General features: G+C 58.0%; 1 protein-coding gene across 4 annotated transcripts; it reads left to right on the top strand.

Moving 5' to 3' along the window:
* BBS1 (Bardet-Biedl syndrome 1) lies at nucleotides 1–19,922 on the top strand. Of its 4 annotated transcripts, XR_009866354.1 has the most exons (18): nucleotides 1–75; nucleotides 342–436; nucleotides 522–556; nucleotides 3,625–3,897; nucleotides 4,288–4,334; nucleotides 4,451–4,489; nucleotides 4,575–4,647; nucleotides 7,343–7,474; nucleotides 8,115–8,221; nucleotides 9,406–9,526; nucleotides 9,657–9,815; nucleotides 12,011–12,080; nucleotides 12,456–12,614; nucleotides 13,157–13,290; nucleotides 14,158–14,292; nucleotides 15,095–15,181; nucleotides 15,420–18,362; nucleotides 19,362–19,922. XR_009866354.1 is itself a non-coding variant. In XM_062195779.1 (17 exons), exons 1-17 carry the CDS (start codon nucleotides 11–13, stop codon nucleotides 15,504–15,506), a joined length of 1,818 nt encoding a protein of 605 aa, XP_062051763.1. In that variant the 5' UTR covers nucleotides 1–10; the 3' UTR covers nucleotides 15,507–18,636. The 4 variants fall into 4 exon arrangements, 3 of the variants coding, with proteins under 3 accessions (XP_062051763.1, XP_062051765.1, XP_062051764.1); XM_062195779.1 differs by lacking the exon at nucleotides 19,362–19,922 and having other exon boundaries at nucleotides 15,420–18,636; XM_062195781.1 differs by lacking the exon at nucleotides 19,362–19,922 and having other exon boundaries at nucleotides 13,157–13,304; nucleotides 14,203–14,292; nucleotides 15,420–18,636.
* Nucleotides 19,923–21,636: the final 1,714 nt, after the last annotated feature.

Raw genomic sequence — 21,636 nt, 5'->3', positions numbered from 1 at the left:
GCCGGTTGCCATGACGACGCCTGCGAAGATGGCTGCTGCCGCTTCATCCGATTGCGACGGCGGCCGAGCTGAGAGGTGAAGGCCCGGCTGTGTTGGGGTGGGGGTGGGGGGTCTTCTAGGCCTGCTTTCCCACAAATGCAAAGGGAGGGGGGCGCCGGGCTGGGCCTTCGGAGGCCCAGGAAGTGCGGTGGTGTCCGGCTCGGGGCCCGCGGCGCGCCGGTGGCGGCGCCCGAACTCGGGCCCAGACGTTGTGTGCGGCCCGGCCCAGCGCCCTGCACAGCTCACCCTCAGAAACCAGCCCCTCACCGTCTTCTTTTCCTCCCTTGGAACCCGCTCCCCAGCTCCGCGCCCAGCGCCGGCACTGAAGCCAGTTCGAAGTGGCTGGACGCGCACGACGACCCCACGGCCAACATCCACACCTTCTCCGCCTGCCTGGGTGAGTCTCGGGAGCCCGGGGCTGTGAGACAGGGCAGCCCCACAGTGGCCCTGGGCTGAGGCCGTGGCCCTTCCGTGTTTTCCAGCGCTGGCGGACCTGCACGGCGACGGGGAGTACAAGGTGAGTGCGGCCACCGCCCCGGCCGGAGGAGCGGGGGCAGAGCCGCTGGGGGCCCCGGAGCCCACGTGCACCGAGAACGAGCGCCCTGAGGGCCCATTCCGTACTTTTGTGTGGAGAGAGTGAGGAGAACCTACTGGTTTCCCAAAGAGCAGAGTAGTCCGCCGCTTGGGATTCTGCCCCAGCAGAGCCTCTGAGCTTAGTGAACGCGAGGATTCGTGCGGGAGGCGGGGCTTAGCATCCCAGGGAAAGGAAGGGGGGGGAGTCAGGGTTTGTTTGTTTTTTTTTTAAATAAGTCCCAACATCGCCACAGACTCCAGGGTAGGGGCTGGTTGTTATCACAAGCTTTATTTTATTTTTTATTTATTTATTTATTTTTGACAATCAGAGTGGACAGTGAGAGAGAGACAGAGAGAAAGGTCTTCCTTTTGCCGTTGGTTCACCCTCTAGTGGCCGCCGCGGTAGGCGCACTGCAGCGCGCTGATCCGAAGCCAGGAGCCAGGTGCTTCTCCTGGTCTCCCATGGGGTGCAGGGCCCAAGCACTTGGGCCATCCTCCACTGTACTCCCTGGCCACAGCAGAGAGCTGGACGGGAAGAGGGGCAACCGGGACAGGATCGGTGCCCCGACCGGGACTAGAACCCGGTGTGCCGGCGCCGCAAGGCGGAGGATTAGCCTAGTGAGCCGCGGCACCGGCCTAGGGTTATTTTTTTTTTTTTTTAAGATTTATTTATTTATTTGAAAGTCAGTTACACAGAGAAAGAAGGAGAGGCAGAGAGAAAGAGGTCTTCTATCCGCTGGTTTACTCCCCAGATGGCCACAATGGCCGGAGCTGCACCGATCCAAAGCCAGCAGCCAGGAGCTCCCTCTGGGTCTCCCACACAGGTGCAGGGGCCCAAGCACTTGGGCCATCTTCTACTGCTTTCCCAGGCCATAGCAGAGAGCTGGATTGGAAGTGGAGCAGCCGGGACTCGAACTGGCACCCATATGGGATGCCGGCCCTGCAGGCGGCGGCTTTACCCGCTACGCCACAGCACCGGCCCCAGGAGTCAGGGTTTTATGTTTGTCCAAAGAGCGTGGATTTTTCAGGTTGGCCGTTAGCTGAGAAGTGTTGGACGTGGTTGACGAGTGTATGGGGCTTCCTTATATGAGGCCGTTCTACTTCTGTGTATGCTTGAAATGTTTCTGTAATAAAAGGTTACAATTTAAGCAACTTTAAAGATAAAATGTAAGCAAAGAAATAAAAAGTTAGAAGTCTGTATTTTCCGAGGTTAAGGAATATATCGGGCTAAAAAGAAAGAAAGGAAGTTAACATGTGTTTGGTACCCATTTCTGGGTTAACCGCCGGGCAGGGCACATTCCGCCGCGCAGATGGTGTTTATTCCCCTTCTGCTAAAGGGAAGATGGTTCAGAGCGGCTGGGTAAGCTTGCTGGTGTTTAACTGGCAGGCTGGAAGCTGTCCAACTCCGAGCAGTGTTCTCCACCACAGCTCAGCCCTCATGGTGGGCAGGAGTCCCCCGGGGGATAGTGCGCGGGCAGCTGGACCACGGTCCTGGAACCGCACCTCGCGTGGATGGTGCAGTAGGACTCTGGTTTCGCCTCCCGATTCCTATCAGCGGTTTGATCGTGAGCAGGGAGAAGCGTGTAGTCAGACCGCATGTACGGGCGTGGAGAAGACGGAACCAAGAGCTGACTCAGCACACGGGTGGAGGAGATCCCGGCCCTGCTGCCCGTGCATCCCGGCTGGGGAAGGTGCTGGAGGGGCCAGCGGTGCTGGGCACTGGGCTTACAGCCAAGACAGCAGTATGGGGGCACCGGTGTGAGAGTGACGAATCAGACGGCGCCAGGAGACAGCGACATGACCGCGACATGACCGCGTGCTGTGGGATGAGTGACGTCCATCAAGAAGGCTGGGAAGAGAGGACAGGGAAGACGTTGCACGTAGAAGAAGCTGCACAGTAGAGACTTCATAGCGTTTTTGGAAAGAATGAATTTAAAGTTAGAAAGCTGAGGCTGGGGCTGGCATGGTATAGCGAATAAAGCTGCCGCCTGCAATGCCAGCATCCCGTATGGACGCCGGTTCAAATCCTGGCTGCTCCACTTCCGATCCAGTTCCCTGCTAATGCGCCTGGGAAAGCAGCAGAAGATGGCCCAAGTGCTTGGGTCCCGGCACCCACGTGGGAGACTCAGAAGAAGCCACTGGCTCCTGGCTTCAGTCTGGCCCAGCCCAGGCCATTATAACCGTTTGGGAAGTGAACCAGCAGATGGAAGTTCTCTCTCCCTGTCTGTAACTCTGCCTTTCAAATAAATAAAATCTTAAAAAGAGAAAGAAAAAGGTGAGGCCAGTATAAAACAATAATCCATTGGCTCTGGATTCAGACGGGGCTACATTGCAGTCCCAGTTCTACCACTTAACAACTCTGACTTTACTCAGTGTCTCCATTGGAAAATGGAGCTTCCAGTACCCACCCTGCAAGGTGGCCGGGAGGGGCAGTGAAAGGACGCAGTTTCTGGCGTGGTCCCTGGCACTCAGGGCACCCTCGCCCGGGCACTCGGGCAGTCCGTTCTGGCTGCAGCATAGCAGTGTTAAGGTGTGGGAGAGCAGATTAGAACCAGATCAGACAGGCCTGCAGGCCTCGCTCGGAAAAATGGGCTTCGTGACAGCAGCTTCGAGGGTGGACTACAGGCTGGGAAACCACGGGGCCGAGGCGCTGGGTTCTCTCTCTGGGTCCACAGAACACATCTTGCTGTGCTGTTGGAAGCCCAGATACAGATGTCCTCATCCCCACCGCTCCCGAAACACAGCCCCGTGTTAGGGTCGTGCCTGGCATGGAGCAGGTGCTGGAGAAGTGTTGCTGAATGAATAATAGAAATATCAGCTGCTGCCGACTCCGGCACACACGAGGCTCCGTGGTTCTTTATCGCATCTGATTTTCGCCGTAGCAGTCCTGAGGCCGGTGTTCCCATTCTGCAGGCAGGAGGATCGAAGTTCGGGAGATTCACCAGCTTCGGTGGCTTCGCTGGTGAGCCTGATGGCAAAGTGAGCTTGGAGTGAGCCCCTCTCTCTCCGCAGCTGGTGGTGGGCGACCTGGGCCCCGGCGCGCGGCAGCCCCGCCTGAAGGTGCTCAAAGGGCCTGCAGTGCTGACGGAAAGCCCGCTCCCCGCCCTGCCGGCCGCCGCCGCCACCTTCCTCATGGAGCAGCACGAGCCCCGGGCGCCAGCCCTGGCCCTCGCTTCGGGCCCTTGCGTCTACGTGTATAAGAACCTCAGACCCTACTTCAAGTTCAGCCTGCCCCCGTTGCCTCTAAACCCCGTGGAACAAGATCTCTGGAGTCAAGCCAAGGAGGTGAGGGACATGGGGAAGGCGAAGATGGCAGCCACTGGAAGAGGCCTGGGCTCCCGGGGGACGGGCGTGCCTGGTGGGCTGGAGGCGGGAGGGCCACCGAAGGCAGGATGCCACACTCAGCCCCTGAGTGGCGGCTCCCCGTGGGGCACTCGGCCAGGCCCTTTGGAGAGCAGAGCCCAGAGACTCCCTCTGCACTAGCCACGCCCCTGCCCACCTTTGAGAGACCAGAGAAGGGGGAGGACTGGAAGGGTGAGAGCCAGGGGCTTGGGAGCCGTTGCTGCAGAGGACGGCCCTGAGACTGCACTGAACTTGAACTTGAGCAGGAAGTGTGGGTGTCCCCCGCATGGCCCTGGAGCTCATAGGCTCTCCCTTCTTCCTGCGCTGTTACAGGACCAGATTGACCCCTTAACCCTGAAGGAGATGCTGGAGGGCATCCGGTGAGAGCCCACCTGCCCCGCGTTCCCCTCCCCCACTCCTTCATCCCAGAGCTGCCCGTCTGACCCCCAGGGCCCCTGTTCCTCCATCGATCTCTCCGGGGCCACTTCCCTTGCAGGGAGAAAGCAGAAGTGCCTTTGTCTGTGCAGTCACTCAGGTGAGGGTCCTGGGAGGGCTGGCGCTCCGGGTGGGTGAGGAGGGCGGCTAGGCCAGGGCGTGGGGTCAGCTGTCTGTGTGCCCAGGTTTCTGCAGCTGGAGCTGAGTGAAATGGAAGCATTCGTGAACCAGCACAAGTCCAAGTCCATCAAACGGCAGGTAATGCCCTCTCTCTTTTTCATTTCCCTGTGAGAAAGAGACCACGTAATGTCGGTGGTAAACTTTACAGCCAGTCCTGCCCCATTTCACTTTGCAGTTTTCCTTGCGAATAGCCACAGGCCACTGTGCCTCCTGTGTTTCTGGTTAACAGCGACAACTCCCAAAATGTAGACACAGAGCATCATAGGACTTGTGTGTGGCTTCTGTTTTCTTGAGGGTCAAAGAAGCACATTTTGGGCCGGCACCGCAGCTCACTAGGCTAATCCTCCGCCTGCAGCGCCGGCACACCGGGTTCTAGTCCCTGTGGGGGCGCCGGATTCTGTCCCGGTTGCTCCTCTTCCAGTCCAGCTCTCTGCTGTGGCCAGGGAGTGCAGTGGAGGATGGCCCAAGTGCTTGGGCCCTGCACCCGCATGGGAGACCAGGAGGAAGCACCTGGCTCCTGGCTTCGGATCTGTGCAGCGCGCCGGCCGTAGCGGCCATTTGGGGGCTGAACCAACGGAAGGAAGACCTTTCTCTCTCTGTCTAACTGTGTAAAAAAAAAAAAACAAGTACATTTTTATTATGGAGAACTTGGAAAATAAAGATGAATATGAAAGACAGAGAAGTGACACCATGATTTCACCCAGAGACACCCACTCTCGGCTTTCTGGGGCCTTCCCTTCACAATGTGCGTTATGTCCGGCTTCTCTTGAGCGTGGAGCTTTATGTTTTGAGTGTTAAATAGTCTTTTGCACCTCCCTTCTTAGTGCCCCTTGATTATTTAATTAATTATTCATTATGTCGATCACAGTTTACGTAACCATTCACATCCAGGTCATTAGACAGGCGATTGGTTATATTTATGTCACATTTCTGGGCTATAATTTCAGTCACTTTATGGATGAACTCATGCATTAGTGAGCTTTAGAGGTTTCCATCCAGGGGAGTTGACTCCCAGAGCTGTTCTACTATTGATTGATAGGTTGACTGATTGATCTGAAATGCGGAATGACAGAATGAGAGAGAAACAGAGAGAGAGCAAGACTGATCTTCCATCTGCTGGTTCACTCCCCAAATGACTGCAACGGCTGGGCTGAGCCAGGCCAGACCAGGAGCCCGGAGCTCCATCCAGGTCTCCCACATGGGTGGCAGGGGTCCAAGGACTTGGTTCATTTGTCCTTTTACTTTTTTTAAAAAAATGTATTTATTTATATGAAAGGCAGAGTTAGAGAGAGGCAAAGAGAGAGAGAGAGGTCTTCTGTCTGCTGGTTCACTCCCCAAATGGCTGCATTTGAAGCCAGGAGCCAGGAGCTTCCTCCGGGTCTCCCACGTGGGTGCAGGTGCTCAAGCACTTGGGCCATCTTCTACTTTTTTCCCAGGCTATAGCTGAGAGCTGGATTGGAAGTGGAGCAGCCGGGACTCGAACCGGCACCTATCTGGGATGCCGGCACTGCCGGCGGCGGCTTTACCTGCTGCGCCCCAGCACTGCTCCCCCCCACTGTTAGAAGAGGTGTATGTCCCCGCTGTAGCACTGTGAGGAATTAAACATCCCCGGGATCCCGTTGTCCAGAGGTAGCCGCTGGCGTCCTTGTTCATTCCTAAGGTTTTTTAAGCTGGGATTATGCTAACCTATTTTTTTTCTTTATACATTATTGGTCAGCTTTTTGTTATTTTAACTAAAATACCTAGGAGAAGCCACTTAGGCATCAGGTTTATTTCAGGTTGTGGTTAGGAGGCGCACAGTCCAAGAGTTTGCGGCCCTGTTGGCTGAGACATTTGGTGAGGCTGGAGGGTGGCGTGGGCACGTGGCGAGCTGGGAAGCAGAGAGGGGCAGGGGGCACGCTTTCACCTGTCCCCACGTGGTCCCCGACATTCCATCAAGATTGATTGTGGGCCCCAGCCAGCAGCCTGACCTAATCCAGTCACGACCTGATTTCAGATGTCGTAATTGGATCAAGCCTCCAGCTTTAATCCACCACCCGTTAACACGAGACTTTGGGGGTTCAGCTGCCTGCAGGAGTTTGGGGAGTCAAATCCTGTTCAAACCACAGCACTAAGCTAGAAGCGTTCCCCATATACTGAATCTTCTGTAAAAACGTGGTTTTGTATTCACTGATTTTTACAGGTTTATTTATTTATTTGAAAGGCAGAGATAAGGAGAGGGAGAGAGAGAGACAGAGGATGTTATCGTCAGTCCACTGGGTCACTGCCAAATGGCTGCAATGGCCAGGGCTAGGCCAGGCCAAAGGCAGGAGCCAGGAGCCTGGAGCTGCTTGTGGGTCTCCACGTGGGGGCAGGTGCCCAAGGACTTGGGCCATCCTCTGCTGCTTTCCCAGGTGCATTATTAGCAGGGAGCTGGATCAGAAGTAGAGCAGCCGGGGCTCGAACCAGCACCCATATGGGAAGCCGGGCACTGCAGACGGAGACTTAGCCTTCTACACTGCAGTGCCGGCCGCAAAAATGTGGTTTATTTGTAATGACTGCATGTAATTGACTTCCACAACCGTCTTTTGTTAGGAAGTTAGGTTTGTGACTAAACACCTTGGTACATAAGTATTCTGTCCCATCTCTGACACTTCTTCCTCCTCCTCCTCCTCCTCCTCCTCCTCCTCCTCTTCCTCCTCCACCCTTTGTTGTGCCCACGGCATCCCGGGAGCATGTGGGGAGGGGGTGTTGTGTGTGGGTTCTCTGGGTGACCCCTGGAGTCCTCCTGCAGACGGTCATCACCACCATGACCACCTTGAAGAAGAACCTGGCTGATGAGGACGCCGTGTCCTGCCTGGTGCTGGGCACTGAGAACAAGGAGCTCCTGGTGCTTGACCCCGAGGCCTTCACCGTCTTGGCCAAGGTCAGTGTTGGGTCTGGCTCGGGGCGCAGGCTGCAGGGTAATGCGTGTTCATTGTAGGGAGGAAAAAAATAAACCATAGATAAGCATAAAGAAAAAGAAATGTGTCCCAGGATCCCACCACCCACAGATACCTGCTGTCACACTTTCGACACATGTCTGTCTTCCTGGGCATTTGCATACAGAGACAGAGACAGGGACACTGTATGTTCATCTACACAGAAGCCAGTGCACGAGCCCTGCTCTCCCCTCCTGGCAGCATAGCATCGCCGTCTGTGCACGTCAGCCTTTCTGAAGGCCGGCCGACGTTGGCTGTGTGGATGTGCTGTGGGTTACTGCCCTGTCTCCATCTTCTCACGGTGAACACCACTGCAGGAGGCTTGTGCTCAAACCCTCGGCCCCGGTTATCCGGGCTTCCTCGGGATGCAGCCTTGGAGGCGTCGTAGTTCACGCACAGCTGTGGCCTCAAAGGCTCTCGTTGCCGGGCCATTTCCCTCCAGCCACGTTGTGCAGGTTTAGACTGGGACCCCCAGGGTGTCAGTGTGGAGAGGGGACTTTGACAGGAACCAACTCGGAGGAGCTGCTTCCGGGCAGGAGAGCCGGGGCCCAGACGGATGGGAGTGTTTGGACCTCTCCTTTGCAGATGAACCTTCCCAGCGTGCCCGTCTTCCTGGAGGTTTCCGGCCAGTTTGATGTCGAGTTCCGGCTTGCCGCCGCCTGCCGCGACGGAAACATCTATATCCTGAGAAGGTAGCCCCAGCCCGAGGAGATGTTAGAAACCTGGTGGTCTCCAGGGGCTTGCAAGGTGCACATGAGGTCTGGGACTGGAATTTGGGGGTGAGAAGAGCTGATGGGGCCGAGCCCAGCAGCAGGGGGGTGTCTGGAGGCCCACAGGGCAGGCTGTCAGGGGGCGGGGCGGGGCGGGAGGCTGTGACGCGAGCCGTGCAGTCTGGTGAGTCTCCTGCATCTCCTGCATCTCTGTGGAGTGCACACGACGCTACCTTGTGCATTAGTTTAGCGTTCCATACACTATTCATCTTTCAATTTAAGAAGCGTTTACTGAGTACCTGCGATGCGTCGGCACTGTGAGGTACTGGGAGCGGACTTGCTGGCAGGACGCCGTGAAGACGGAGCTTGTCCTCCTGGGGAAGATGGGTGTCAAAGTCAGCAGACCAAGGCGTTCCTGCAGCTTGGATGGGAGCCGGGGAAGAAACGTGCAGAGGCAGTGGGGAATCAGGGCGAGGGTGACTGGGAGCACCGGCTGTGGCGGGGACTTGAAGGTTAAGCAAGGCCCAGGGACTCAGAAAGTGGGCGCAGCCTCAAGTGGAAGACATGGGCGTGTGTCCCCTGGGCTGGGCGGGCAGTGATGAGGGGGAGCAGGGCCAGCTCACGCGGGACCGGTAGGACACGGTGAAGATCCTGGATCTTACCTGAAGTGCAGCAGAGAGCCATTACGGGGTTTAGATCCAAAGAATGACGTGTCTGCTGAGACTGTAAAACGATGCCTGTGTGCATGGAGGCCGCGTTGGCAGGAAGCCCAGAGATGGGAGCGAGGCGCTCAAGGTCACCCGACAGGATTTACGTTGGCCCCGGCACTGCCGGGCGAGAGGGCAGTGCGCTGTCGCCTGTGGTTGGGAGGCAGGCGTTGCTCCCGCTTCCTGGGTAAGGGAAACCAAGGAGGAGAGGCCGGGAGCCGGAAGAGTGCGCGTACGCAGGCCGCCCTCGTGCTGCTCTGATAAGTTAGACTGCCTCCCGCGCTGGCGCCGGCTGGGCCGTGTGAGGAAGCTCACTGAACAGTGCCAGCTCTCAGATCCCACGTAAGGGCAGGAGGGGAAGCACCTGGGGCCAGGGTCCCGCCCAGGTCAGTCCGGGGACGTAGCCCAGGAGGGCAGGAGGGTTTCTCCCAGACGGGACAGTGTGCTTTGGTTCCACAGAGACTCCAAGCGCCCCAGGTACTGCATCGAGCTGAGCGCCCAGCCCGTGGGCCTTGTGCGAGTTCACAAAGTCTTCGTGGTGGGCACCACCCAAGACAGCCTGAACGGCTTCACCCACAAGGTACAGCCTCGGCCGAGCGCTGGCACCTCTCCCACCCCTACCCTGGCGACCCCAGCCACCCCTTCCTTCCACACTTGTAGCCCCGGACTGCTCTCCCCGCTCCCACCGAGACGCTGGTGTTCCCTGCCAGGGTAAGAGGCTGTGGACGGTGCAGATGCCCGCAGCCATCCTGACCATGAACCTCCTGGAACAGCGTTCCCGGGGCCTGCAGGCCGTCATGGCCGGGCTGGCCAACGGCGAGGTCCGCATCTACCGTGACAAGGCCCTGCTCAACGTCATCCGTGCCCCGGTGAGCCCTGCCTCCGCACCTGCCCCTGGCTGCTCCTCATCCCCAGCCCACCTTGGCACTTCTTGGCTGCTGCTCCCTAGCGCACAGTCGTGTGTGTCAACACATCTTTTGAGCACCTCATGTGTACACGTCAGTGTGGACATGGATGGAAGAATAACTTAGTCCTTGTTTTCAAGGAGTGAACGACCTGAGGTGAGAGCCAGAGACAGCAGATCAAAGCGCAAGGCGGACAGGCCGGCCACGTGCTGGCAAAGCAGTGACGGGAAAGGAGAGGGAGAAAGGGGACTGGGACTCAGGACACGTGACAGCATGTGACAGTTCAGCTGGCCACGTGCAAGAGCGTTGAGACAGGGAGCAGCCTGCGAAAGGCTGGGAGGCGTGGCGTTTCGTGATTTAAGAATCCAGATAGTTGGCCGGCACCGCGGCTCACTAGGCTAATCCTCCACCTTGCGGCGCCGGCACACCGGGTTCTAGTCCCAGTCGAGGCGCCGGATTCTGTCCTGGTTGCCCCTCTTCCAGGCCAGCTCTCTGCTGTGGCCCGGGAAGGCAGTGGAGGATGGCCCAAGTCCTTGGGCCCTGCACCCTATGGGAGACCAGGAGAAGCACCTGGCTCCTGCTTTCGGATCAGTGCGGTGCGCCAGCCGCAGCACACCAGCCGCGGCGGCCATTGGAGGGTGAACTAACGGCAGAGGAAGACCTTTCTCTCTGTCTCTCTCTCTCTCACTGTCCACTCTGCCTGTCAAAAAAATAAAAAATAAATTAAAAATAAATTTAAAAAAAAAAAGAATCCAGGTAGTTTGATGGGTTTGGACCAGAGTATTTTTTTTTTTAAAGATTAATTTATTTATTTGGAAGTCAGAGTTACACAGAGAGAAAAGAGGCAGAGAGAGAGAGAGGTCTTCCATCCGCTGGTTCACTCCCCAATCAGCCACAACGGCTGGAGCTGTGCCGATCCGAAGCCAGGAGCCAGGAATCTCTTCCGGGTCTCCCACACGGGTGCATCTTCTACTGCTTTCCCAGGCCATAGCAGAGAGCTGGATGGGAAGTGGAGCAGCCAGGACTGGAACTGGCACCCATATGGGATGCCAGTGCCTCAGACCGGGGCGTTAACCCACTGCGCCACAGCACCGGCCCTGGACCAGAGTTTTTTAGCTCTGGATCACAACCAGCAATATTAAAAAAAAAGAGAGAGAAAATTCGGAGTATATCACATATGAAATTGTGTGTGTGTGTGTGTTTAAATTGAAATTGTCCCATGGCCCAGTGTAAAATTTAAGAGCAGCTGAAAGGCCCAGGGCACTGGGCAGGCAGCAGATGGGAGAGCAGGGCGAAGGGTGAAGGGAAGACTGATGGAACAGACACGTGGATTCAGACGTGTGGGGCCTGAAATGTCCTGACAAGGAGATAAAAGCTGCCGGCTTGTTCTGTTTTAGCAAAGAGTAAACATGTGAGGGTCCTTCCAAAAGTTCATGGAAAATGAAATTCAAAGAGATGGGTTTAGGGACAGGTGTTTGGCACAGCGGTGAGGCTGCTGCCTGGGACGCCGGCATTCCATCCCAGAGGGCCTGGGTTCGGGTCCTGGCTCTGCCCTGACCCAGGTCCCTGCTACTGTGCGCCCTGGGAGGCAGCAGTGATGGCTGAATGGTCGGGTCCCTGCCACCCATGGGGGAGACCAGAATTAAACTCCTGCTTCAGCCCAGCCCTTCTGTGGCAGGCATCTGGGGGAAGTGATCCGGTGGGTGGGGATCTCTTCTCAACTCTGTCTCCCAAAAAAAAAAAAAAAAAAAGATAAGGTTATTTTGATATTTTGATGCAGAACAATTTTTTAATTCATGTATATGTGTGGGGTCTTCAAAAAGTTCATGAAAAATATATTTTATGAAAAAACCTATGCATGGAATTAAAAACTATTTTGCACCAAAATCGCATCTTTTAGTTCTATTTTCCACAAACTTTTGGAAGTGCCATGTGTTTGTGGTCCTGAGAGGCAGCATTGTGAGGGACAGCTTGGGAAGAAAGACTTGCACTAGAAAGATTCCACGGGAGACCTGTGGGAGCCCAACCCCGAAAGTGGGGATGAGGGATGCTTTTCCCGGAAGCGTGGCTGGGCCGTAGGCTTGCAGAGGAGCCCTTGTCCCCGTCCTGCTTCCCCCTCCAAGACAAGTCCCCGACTAAACTCGGGTGTCTCCACATAGGATGCAGTGACCAGTCTTTGCTTTGGCCGCTACGGGCGGGAAGACAACACCCTCATCATGACCACTCGAGGTGAGGGGAGTCGGGCCTGGGTGAAGGGGACAGGCCAGATCCTGGGGGGGGAGAGGGAGGGTGTGGAGCAGGGGTGGACCTAGCGTGGTAGGCGAGGCCTGTGATGCGCGGCTGTCCGCTGGGCCACCTCCAGGCGGCTCTCAGCAGGTTGATAACACCAGGGCCCCTGTGGTCCACCCCAGCATCCGGGCCCTGCGGCAACGCTGGAATGTCACAGGAGTCCATAAGTAAGACAAATGCAGGAAGTGACGTCAGGAGGCCCTGCAGGCTCGCTCTCCCTTGCAGACGCATACAGGACGGGCCCTGTGAGGGGAAGAAGAGTGGGAGTGTGGGACTGGACTGGGGGGCGACTGCTTCCATCTGTCCCCTCCCCAGGCGGCGGCCTGATTATCAAGATCCTCAAGCGCACGGCAGTGTTTGTGGAGGGGGCAGGGGAGGCGGGCCCCCCGCCAGCCCAGGCCACGAAGCTCAGCGTGCCCCGGAAGACCCGGCTCTATGTGGATCAGACACTGCGAGAGCGGGAGGCTGGCACCGGTGAGGCCCAGCCCCAGCGCTCCCTCTTCCTCCCCCGGTGCCCCGGGCAGGAAGAACTGGACGAATGTCCCCCGTGCCCTGGGCAGCAGGAGGCCTCGGCCAACGGGGCAGGCCTTGTGCCTTGAGCTGTGGTGGCACGCGCGGGTGGACCCATGAGGCAGTTAGGGGCAGGAGAGAGGCCTGGGCATCCACCCTGCTGCTGGAGACAGCATGTGACATCGAGCGTGGCCCCATGCTCGGCCGGAGCTGAGCACGGAGCCCCCGCCCTCGGGCCTCTCGGGTGGTCAGATCCAGGGCAGGACCTGGGTCGTTCAGGGGAAGCAGACGGTGGGTCGGAAGATGACCAAGGCCAAGACCAGCTTTTACGGCCAAACAGAAAGCCGATGAAGGAGATCTGTGGGCAGCGAGTGGTAGGAGGACCAGAGAGGAGGCGGGGTTGTGTTCCCGGTGCCCAGTGTCACCAGAAGCCTGGGCCTTGCAGACCCCGCCCACTGCCCTCCCTCCCTCCCCCTCCCTTCTCAGCCTTTGTGTCCCCCCCTCAGCCATGCACCGGGCCTTCCAGACGGACCTCTACCTGCTGCGCCTCCGGGCGGCTCGCGCTTACGTGCAGGCCCTGGAGTCCAGCCTGAGCCCTGTGTCTGCCACAGCCCGGGAACCGCTCAAGCTGCTTGCTGTGGTGAGCACCCACAGGTGGGAGTCGGGGCCAGAGGGCAGAAGGCAGGTGGGTGGGCACTCCCCAGCCACCCAGGTGAGCCGCTGTGGCTGGTGCCAAGCCTGTGTAGCCCATGCTGCCTTTGCCCTTCCCGCAGACCCGGGACCGAGCCTCGTGTCCCCCTTGTGAGAGCTGCCCTCCCCGTCCCCCGCTCCTGGGCTGCCTTGTCCTGTGGCCACTGAGAGGGACACACTCTGCAGTCCCTGGTCCGTGCCGAGCCTCTGACAGCCCCCAGGCCTGGGGCAGGGAGCAGTCACCTGGGGACGTTTCTCCCCCGAGCCCCGTACAGCGGGGAAGCTGCTCGCTCCTGTAACCGCCTGAGCGCAGGCCGTCGGACTGTGGGACAGGAAGAGGCCACTCTGACCTCTGCGCCCCAGGCATCCTGAGACGTCACAGGCGGGAGGGAGGAGGAGGAGCCCCCACGCCCTCGGTCACAGGTGACCTCAGGGCAGCAGGGCTCCGGCCAGCTCTCAGGGGCTGTCCACCCCAGGGCTTGTCCACTTTCCTCAGAAAGTGGATGGGTATAGCGGAGAAAGGGGTTCAGGGCCACCCACAGCTTGAGGGAGAGAAACGAACAGGAGGGTGAGAGTGGAGGCCCCGGGACGAGCGGGCCGGGGCACACGGGAAGGAGTCGGGGCCCGCAGGCCGGGCAGCCCTGCCTCTGCCTTGCCGCGTGGCCTCTGCTGAGCCTGCACACCCTAGAGGCTTCAGCGTTTGGAGGGCTGGATGGACAGTGTTTGGACAGTTGAGGAGAGTGGCTTGAGGGCCTTGATGAGGAAGCAGGCCAGGGCCAAGGCCACTGGCTCTAAGGGCCTTCCCCCCCCCCCATAGGTCCAGGGCCTGGGCCCCACCTTTAAGCTCACGCTCCACCTGCAGAACACCTCGACAGCGCGACCCATCGTGGGGCTGCTGGTCTGCTTCCTGTACGACGAGATGCTCTACGCCCTGCCCCGGGCCTTCTTCAAGGTATGGGCCCCCTCTCCGGGCTGTGCAGTGCCGAGGCCGGGCAGGGCCCTTCTTGGAAACCAAGGCAAGGGAGTGGGCGGGGCTGGTGAGTGGCTGCAGGCCAGCCAGCTACAGACCAGGCCCCGCCTCCGCTGCTTCCCTCCCAGACTGTGGCAGGCACCAGGGAGAAAGAGCTGGGCCAACAGCCGGAGCCTGGGTTCCTGCTCCGGCAGCCGCAGGAGAGACTTGCCCAGCTGTGACCCTGCCTTGGTCTGTTTGTGGCTCTGGCTGAATGCCTGAGACTGGAAAGTTAGAAAGCAGAGAATGTTGTTTCTTAACGTTGGTGACAGAAGTCCCGGGTGGAGGGCCACGGCTGGAGGGCCTTCTTGTCAGAGAGCGAGCACTGCGGAGCCCTGGGGGGACACGGGGGTCACGTGGCTTTGACAGCAGACTTAGCTGTGCTAACTAACCCACTGCCTGAATGGCGAGTTAACCCAGACGCCATTTCCACGTGACTTGCGGGCCTGATTCCACACGTGTGTCCCGGAGGCCACACCTTCCCACCGCAGACCCCACACTCAGAAAGACTCCGGAGTGTGAAAGGAATAGTGTGGACCGTGGGTCCTGAGGATTAGACTTGGCACGGACTCGCCCTGGGGGCCCTGGAGTATCAACTCCCCCCGTGCCTGTGGCCTGTGACCGGCTGTGTCCCTGCCCACACCAGGGCGTGCAACACAGCTGGGACTGGGCGAGGTGCTTGGAGGCCGTCAAACACTCTCCAGCCCTGAGAGCAGATTTTCTTACCCTTTGTTCCCAAACTCAGGTCCCCTTGCTGGTGCCAGGGCTCAGCTATCCCCTGGAGACCTTCGTGGAGAGCCTCAGTAGCAAGGGCATCTCAGACATCATCAAGGTGAGTGGCCCGGCGGTGCAGCCTGGGGGTGGGCAGGACCCTGGGGAGGACCATTAGGGGCAACGTGGATGAAGCCCCCACTGGCTCCGGGGTGAGGGGGACCGAGGAGGAGAGGCCTCCCAGCCTGCCCTGTGGCCTGTCTTAGCGTGGTTCACACCAGCAGGCTTGGCCATCACAGGGAGCAGAGGCGGGCGTCCTAGGCACGTGCCCCCAACTGCCCCGGGCATCTCCTCTGTAGGTGCTGGTGCTTCGAGAAGGCCAGAGCACGCCGCTGCTGAGTGCCCACATCAACATGCCTGTGAGTGAGGGCCTGGCGGCCGCCTGAGCCCCAGACTGATGGTGGAGCCTGTGTGGAATCCGAGCCAGCCAGACCCAGCCACTGCCACGGGCCGGGCAGGTCCAGGAGCGCCAGGCCCACTCCCCACGCCCCTGCTCCTGGTCACAGCAGCTCCGTGTGTACCCAGGAAGCTCGGCTCATGTTCCCGCGGCCCTCCCAGGCTGTGTGCCACGGGCTCCTGCTGCCTGGCCCTCCTGACCCTTCCAGAAACCGCGCCCAGGTGCCCAGGAGGAGCCTGAAGTGGTCACTGTGCGATCAGGAGCGGCCGGCCCTTCTTCGCCACTTTCCTCAGGCGCACCGACGGCCACGGCCGACGCTGGGGAGGGTCTGGCCTGGGAGGTCGGAGGCTTTTCTAGCATGAGACTGGGCCCCCTTGTCACTCGAGGTTCACGATCTCCCCACCCCCGCTGAGCAGGATCCCTTCACTTCCCCCATCAGAGGCCCCAGGGGTAGCTCTGCCCCAGGGCTGTTCTGCAGCTGGGTTCAGGCCTGTCCGCCAGGGGCACAGGTGCCCGACCCCCGGGCTCCTGACCTGGATGCCTGTGCCCAGAAAGAGCACCGAGGGAGACGGAGGCCACGCTGGACAGAGCCGCAGGGGCCAGGGCATTGAGGAGGGGCGCTTCTGTGGCCTGGAGGGTGGCGCGTGGGCGGAGCCCGGGAGCCGGGGAGCCCGGGAGCCCGGGAGCCCGGGAGCCCGGATCGCTCCTGAGGTGGAAGGTTCCCTGGGCAGCAGCCACGGTGAGAATTAGAGGAAAGGCCCAGCCCAGAGGACTCAGGTGAGGCCGAGGATGGGATGAAGGCCTCTGTGTGGACCCAAAGGGCCAGAGGCCCACGGTCCAAGCCCCTGGCCAGTCTGTGTGGGCCTCGTCCCAGGCCTCCTGGGCCACCTGGGAGCTGAGGACCTGTGTCTTCTCCGAGCAGGGTGGCCGGGAATGCGGCAGGAAGTAACCCAGTGTCTGTGGGCCCCACTTCCCCACGTGTAAAGTGAGGCGGCTGGACCGGATTGATCTAAGCCCGCTTTGGCCCTGTGCCGGTGAGCTCGCGCCCTGCCGGAGAGCGGGCGACTCCGGAAAGGCGACACCCGGCTGGGGGGGGCGGGGGCGGACTCCACAGCTGCCACTGCCCTGGACCCAGGACTCGAGTGACAGCCCACGTCCCCCCCATGCCCTGCTCAGCAGAGATGGAAGGTGAAGGCCCGGCGGCCGGAGCCGTGTGAGCAGGGGCGGGGCAGGTCATGTGTGGAGCCGAAGGCCCTACGGTCCCTTTCACCCCAGCCACGCTGTGAACCACGTGACCCGGACCTGTCTCTTCTGGGTTCTCTCGTGGCTTTTCATACTGCGGAAGGGGGAGACCGCGCCCGGCACTACAGTGGGTTTCCAGGGCGTGCCGTGTGCTGATTGTTCGGACGTGGGACCGCCCACATGGGCAGGCCGATACAGAGCAGCGCAGGCGCCCGGCACTACAGTGGGTTTCCAGGGCGTGCTGGGTGCTGATTGTTCAGAAGTGGGACTGGCCCACGTGGGCAGGCCGATACAGAGCAGCGCAAGTGCCCAGCGCGGGCCCGTGAGAGCTCCAGGACGTTGGGCGCGTTGAGGATGAAGAGCGGTGGCCTCTTCAGAAAAAGCATCCGTTTGGTAATGAGTTAGCAGCCCCTCCTCCCTGCAGCGGCCCGGGCTGCCCTTCGAGCCAGTGATGTTTAAGGTGCGCCCTGCTCCTGCGTGGCAGCCCCTGGCCTTGCTCGGACGCCCTGTGGGGTAGAGGAGGGTCTCGCTGTCCTGTGACTGTGCCCCCCCAGTCTCCAGGGAATCCGCACTCACTGTTCAGGTTACTGTGGGGCTCGCTGCGCAGCCAGGAGCTGGGCTTGCATTAAATCATTTTTTCTGCAGAGGGAGTAATCACTTTGGTTTTTCCGGCGCTTGGTTTCCCAGTGTGCCAGTGGCGAACTCTCCCTCCCGCCCTGCACCCTGAGCACGTCGGCTCCCGGGAGATTTCGCTGGGCCCCGTGCCCAGGCCCCTCTCTCCGAGCTCCGTGCCTGCCCCATTGAGTGAGATCTGTCCGTGGGTCCCCCCTTTAGCTCAGTCGCTGGAGGTAACACTTTGAAGACGCTGCCTGTCCGGCTGGGCCACAGAATCCCCAGGTGGAATTGGCGTCCTTGCAGGCAGTGCTCCCTTGTCCTCCAGCCTCGGAAGGTCACGCCGGGCTGAGTGCTCACCTCCGGAGAAGCGCGGCATCACCGCCGCCTCCCCGCGTGCCGTGTGTGGTGCGCTGGGTGGGCCCTGCCGCCTTCCGTTGGGTGCCGCTGTTTCTTGAGCCATCTCCTCTCTGCTTTCTGTCTCCTGGGAATTCGGTGAAGCCCAGCCTCTAAGTGGTGATGCCAGAGAGGACGGGTTGCGCCTGATGCTCCTCTCATCTCTCATTTCCTCCCTGTCTCCTGGGGAGAGTTTGAGCTCTTTCAGCTCTTTGGATTATTACAAAATTTTCGGTTATCATTTTAATTCTCAACTCTGTTTGGTCCTTACTTTCAGTATGTTTTTAAAGATATATTTCTTGTATCTCTCTCTCTCTCTTTTTTTGGACAGATAGAGTGAGAGAGACAGAGAGAAAGTTCTTCCTTCCGTTGGTTCACCCCCCAATGGCCGCTGCAGCTGGCACACTGCGCTGATCTGAAGCCAGGAGCCAGGTGCTTCCTCCTGGTCTCCATGCGGGTGCAGGGCCCAAGCACTTGGGCCATCCTCCACTGCCTTCCCGGGCCACAGCAGAGAGCTGGCCTGGAAGAGGAGCAACCAGGACTGGAACCCGGTGCCCATATGGGATGACAGCACCGCAGGCGGAGGATTAACCAAGTGAGCCATGGCACCAGCCCCTCTTGTATCTCTTCTCAGATTATCTTTTATATTTTATCTCTGTTCTCAGTGTCAAGGTGAACTACGAATAAGCTGTTCCCTGCTTCCCTTCTTACCTGAGCCAGACAGGGAAACTGCCCGGCCCCAGACTCAGTGCTTGGTGGGAGGTGGAAAACCCTCTGCTGGGGTCGTTGAAACCACAAGGCCAGCCCTGAATAAGGGTGTGCAGCCTGCACTGATAACACTGGTTGGCCCTGAAGAACTTGAAGGTGGTGAGGGGTTGGTTTGCCATCAGGCAGCTAACACTTCTCCCCTGGAGGGGTTTACTTTTAACCCAACCTCAAGAGTCCCCAGTGGCTGGCGCTGTGGCATAGCAGGTAAAGCTGCTGCCTGTGATGCCAGCGCCCCACTTAGGCTCAGTTCAGGGCCTGGCTCCACTTCTCCTCCTCCTTCTCCTTCTTCTTTTTTAAGATTTATTCATTTATTTGAAAGGCAGAGTTACAGAGAGGCAGAGAGAAAGGAAGTAAGTCTTCCTTCCCATGGTTCACTCTCCACATGGCTGCAGTGGCCGGAGCTGTGCTGATCCAGAGCCAGGAGCCAGGAGCTTCTTCCAGGTCTCCCACATGGGTGCAGGGGCACAAGCACTTGGGCCATCTTCCACTGCTTTCCCAGGCCACAGCAGACAGCTGGATCAGAAATGGAGCAGCCGGGACTCGAACCAGCATCCCATATGGACACACTGCAGGCAGCGGCTTTACCCGCTATGCCATAGCACCAGCCCCTGCTCCACTTCTGATCCAGCTCCCGGCTAATGTGCCTGGGAAGGCAGCGAAAGGTGGCCCAAGTGTTTGGGCTCCTGGATCCTGATTTTCGCCTGGCCCAGCCCTGGCCATTGCAGCCGTCTGGGGAGGGAACCAGTGAATGAAAGATATCTCTCTGTCTCTCCCATTCTCTCTGTAATTCTGACTTCCAAGTAAATAAAGACTTTTTTTAAAAAAGGAAAGAAAAAAAAAAAGATCCCCACTGATAACAAATTCCAAGGAACTCAGTCAAAACAGACAGTGGCAAGAAAATGAGACATCACAATCAAGACCCTAGGACTCAGATCCTCAGATACTGGAACTACCAAACACAGAATACGGACTATGCTTTCAGTATAAATTAAATAAATAAACAAACAAGAAACCTAATATCTAAGTAAAGAGCAAGCGGGTATATAAAATGGTGAAGCCAGGGGCCAGCACCGTGGCACAGTGGGTCAAGCCAGGTCAAGCCAGGGGCCGGTGCCGTGGCACAGCAGGTAAAGCCACTGCCTGAAGCGTGGCATCCCACGTAGGTGCTGGTTTGATAACCAGTGCTTGACCTCTGATCCAGCTCTCTGCTAATGGCCTGGGAAAGCAGTGGAAGATGGTCCCAAGTGCTTGCGCCCCTGCACCCACGTGGGAGAACTGGAAGAAGCTCCTGGCTCCTGGCTTCAGATCAGCTCAGCTCGGGCTGTTGCAGCCATTTGGGGAGTGAACCAGTGGATGGAAGACCTCTGTCTGCCGCTGCCTCTGTAACTCTGCCTTTCAAATAAATCTTTTAAAATAAATAAATAAATAAGAAAGGATGAAGTCATTTTGGAAAAGAACTAAATAGGATTTCCAGAAATAAAAGATAAATATTTGACGTAAAACTCAATGGATGAGTTGGTATAACCATATTATATATTATAATATATGTATATATATTCAGTAGATTACTTAAGCAACTGAAGAAAAACTTAACTGGAAGGTAGATATGTAGTGACCCTCCAGAATGTCCCGAGACAGAATTAGAAATCTGGGTTATTGGGGCTGGTTGGGGCGTAATGAGTTAAGCCGCTGCCTGCGATGCTAGCATCCTGCATGGGCGCTGGTTCAGGTCTCAGCTGCTCCACTTCCAGTCCACCTTCCTGCTGGTGTGTGAAAGATGACCCAAGTCCTTGGGCCCCTGCACCTGTGTGGGAGACCCAGACGAAGCTCCTGGCTTCTAGCTTTGACCCAGCTCCAGCTCTTGAGCCATTTGGGGAGTGAATTATGATATATTAAGAGACACAGGGCAGGCATCGTGTTGCAGCAGGTTACGCCACTGCTTGGGACACCAGCATCCCATGTCCAGGTGCCAGTTTGAGTCCTGGCTGCTGCACTTCTGATCCAGCTTCCTGCTAATGTGCTTGGGGGGCAGTTGATGGTGGCTCAGATACCTGGCCTCTGGCGACCCATGAGGGAGACCCAGATGGAGTTCCTGGCTCCTGGCCTTGGCCTGGCCCAGTCCAGGCTGCTGCGGGCATTTGGGGGAGTGAACCAGTAGATGGAAGATCTCCCTCTCCCTGTCTTCCCTCTGTCCCATGCCTTTCAAATACACACATCTTTAAAAGGGCGGCACTGGGGGTATGGGGCAATCTAAGAAGAGTTCCTGTAGGGATGGAAAAAATAAAGACATAATGACAGAACTTTCTTTTCTTATTTTGTAAAGATTTATTTATTTGAAAGGCAGAGAGTTACTCTGGTTCACTCCCCAAATGGTCGCAACAGCCGGAGCTGCGCTGATCCGAAGCCAGGAGCCAGGAGCTAGGAGCTTCTTCCCGGTCTCCCACATGGGTGCAGGGGCCCAAGGACTTGGGCCATCCTCTTCTGCTATCCCAGGCCGCAGCTGAGAGCTGGATTGGAAGTGGAGCAGCGGGACTCGAACCAGTGCACATGGGATGCCGGCACTGCAGGCACGGCTTTACACACTACACACCACAGCACTGGCCGTGACAGAATTTTTTAGAAGCAGTGAACAACTCATAGAAAACCCAGTGAATCCCAGTGGATAAATGAAAAGAACTCCACATTGGGGCACATGACAGTAAAACTGTAAAATGACCAAGACCAAAACATCTTTAAAAAGCCGGGGGCTGGTGCTGTGGCACAGTGGTTAAGACTCTGCCTCTGATGCAGACATCCCATACCTGTGCCAGTTAAGACCTGGCTCCACCTGCCAGTGGGACTGGGAAGCCAGTGGAAGATGGGCCAACAAGCATTTGGGCCTCTGACACCCACGTGGGAGACCCAGATGGAGTTCCTGGCTCCTGGCCTTTCTCAGTTGCCTACCTTTCAACTAAATAAATATTTTTTAAAGGACATCTTTTTTAAAAAATTTATTTGAAAGGCAGAGTTACAGAGAGGCAGAGGCAGAGAGAGAGAGAGGTCTTCCATCCAATGGCCCACTCCCAAGATGGCCGCAACGGCTGGAGCTGCGCCGATCAGGA

The sequence above is a fragment of the Lepus europaeus genome, chromosome 7, assembly GCF_033115175.1.
Source record: "Lepus europaeus isolate LE1 chromosome 7, mLepTim1.pri, whole genome shotgun sequence".
Lineage (NCBI taxonomy): Eukaryota > Metazoa > Chordata > Mammalia > Lagomorpha > Leporidae > Lepus > Lepus europaeus.
This window is presented reverse-complemented; position numbering and strand designations above follow the sequence as displayed.

What these genes read in the sequence shown, in the direction of transcription:
- BBS1 (XM_062195779.1), top strand. Translation starts at nt 11, where the DNA reads ATGACGACGCCTGCGAAGATGGCTGCTGCCGCTTCATCCGATTGCGAC. An exon ending in CCAAGTCCATCAAACGGCAG is followed by an intron (nt 4,648 to 7,342) that starts GTAATGCCCTCT and finishes GTCCTCCTGCAG; the next exon opens with ACGGTCATCACCACCATGAC. An exon ending in CCTCATCATGACCACTCGAG is followed by an intron (nt 12,081 to 12,455) that starts GTGAGGGGAGTC and finishes TCCCCTCCCCAG; the next exon opens with GCGGCGGCCTGATTATCAAG.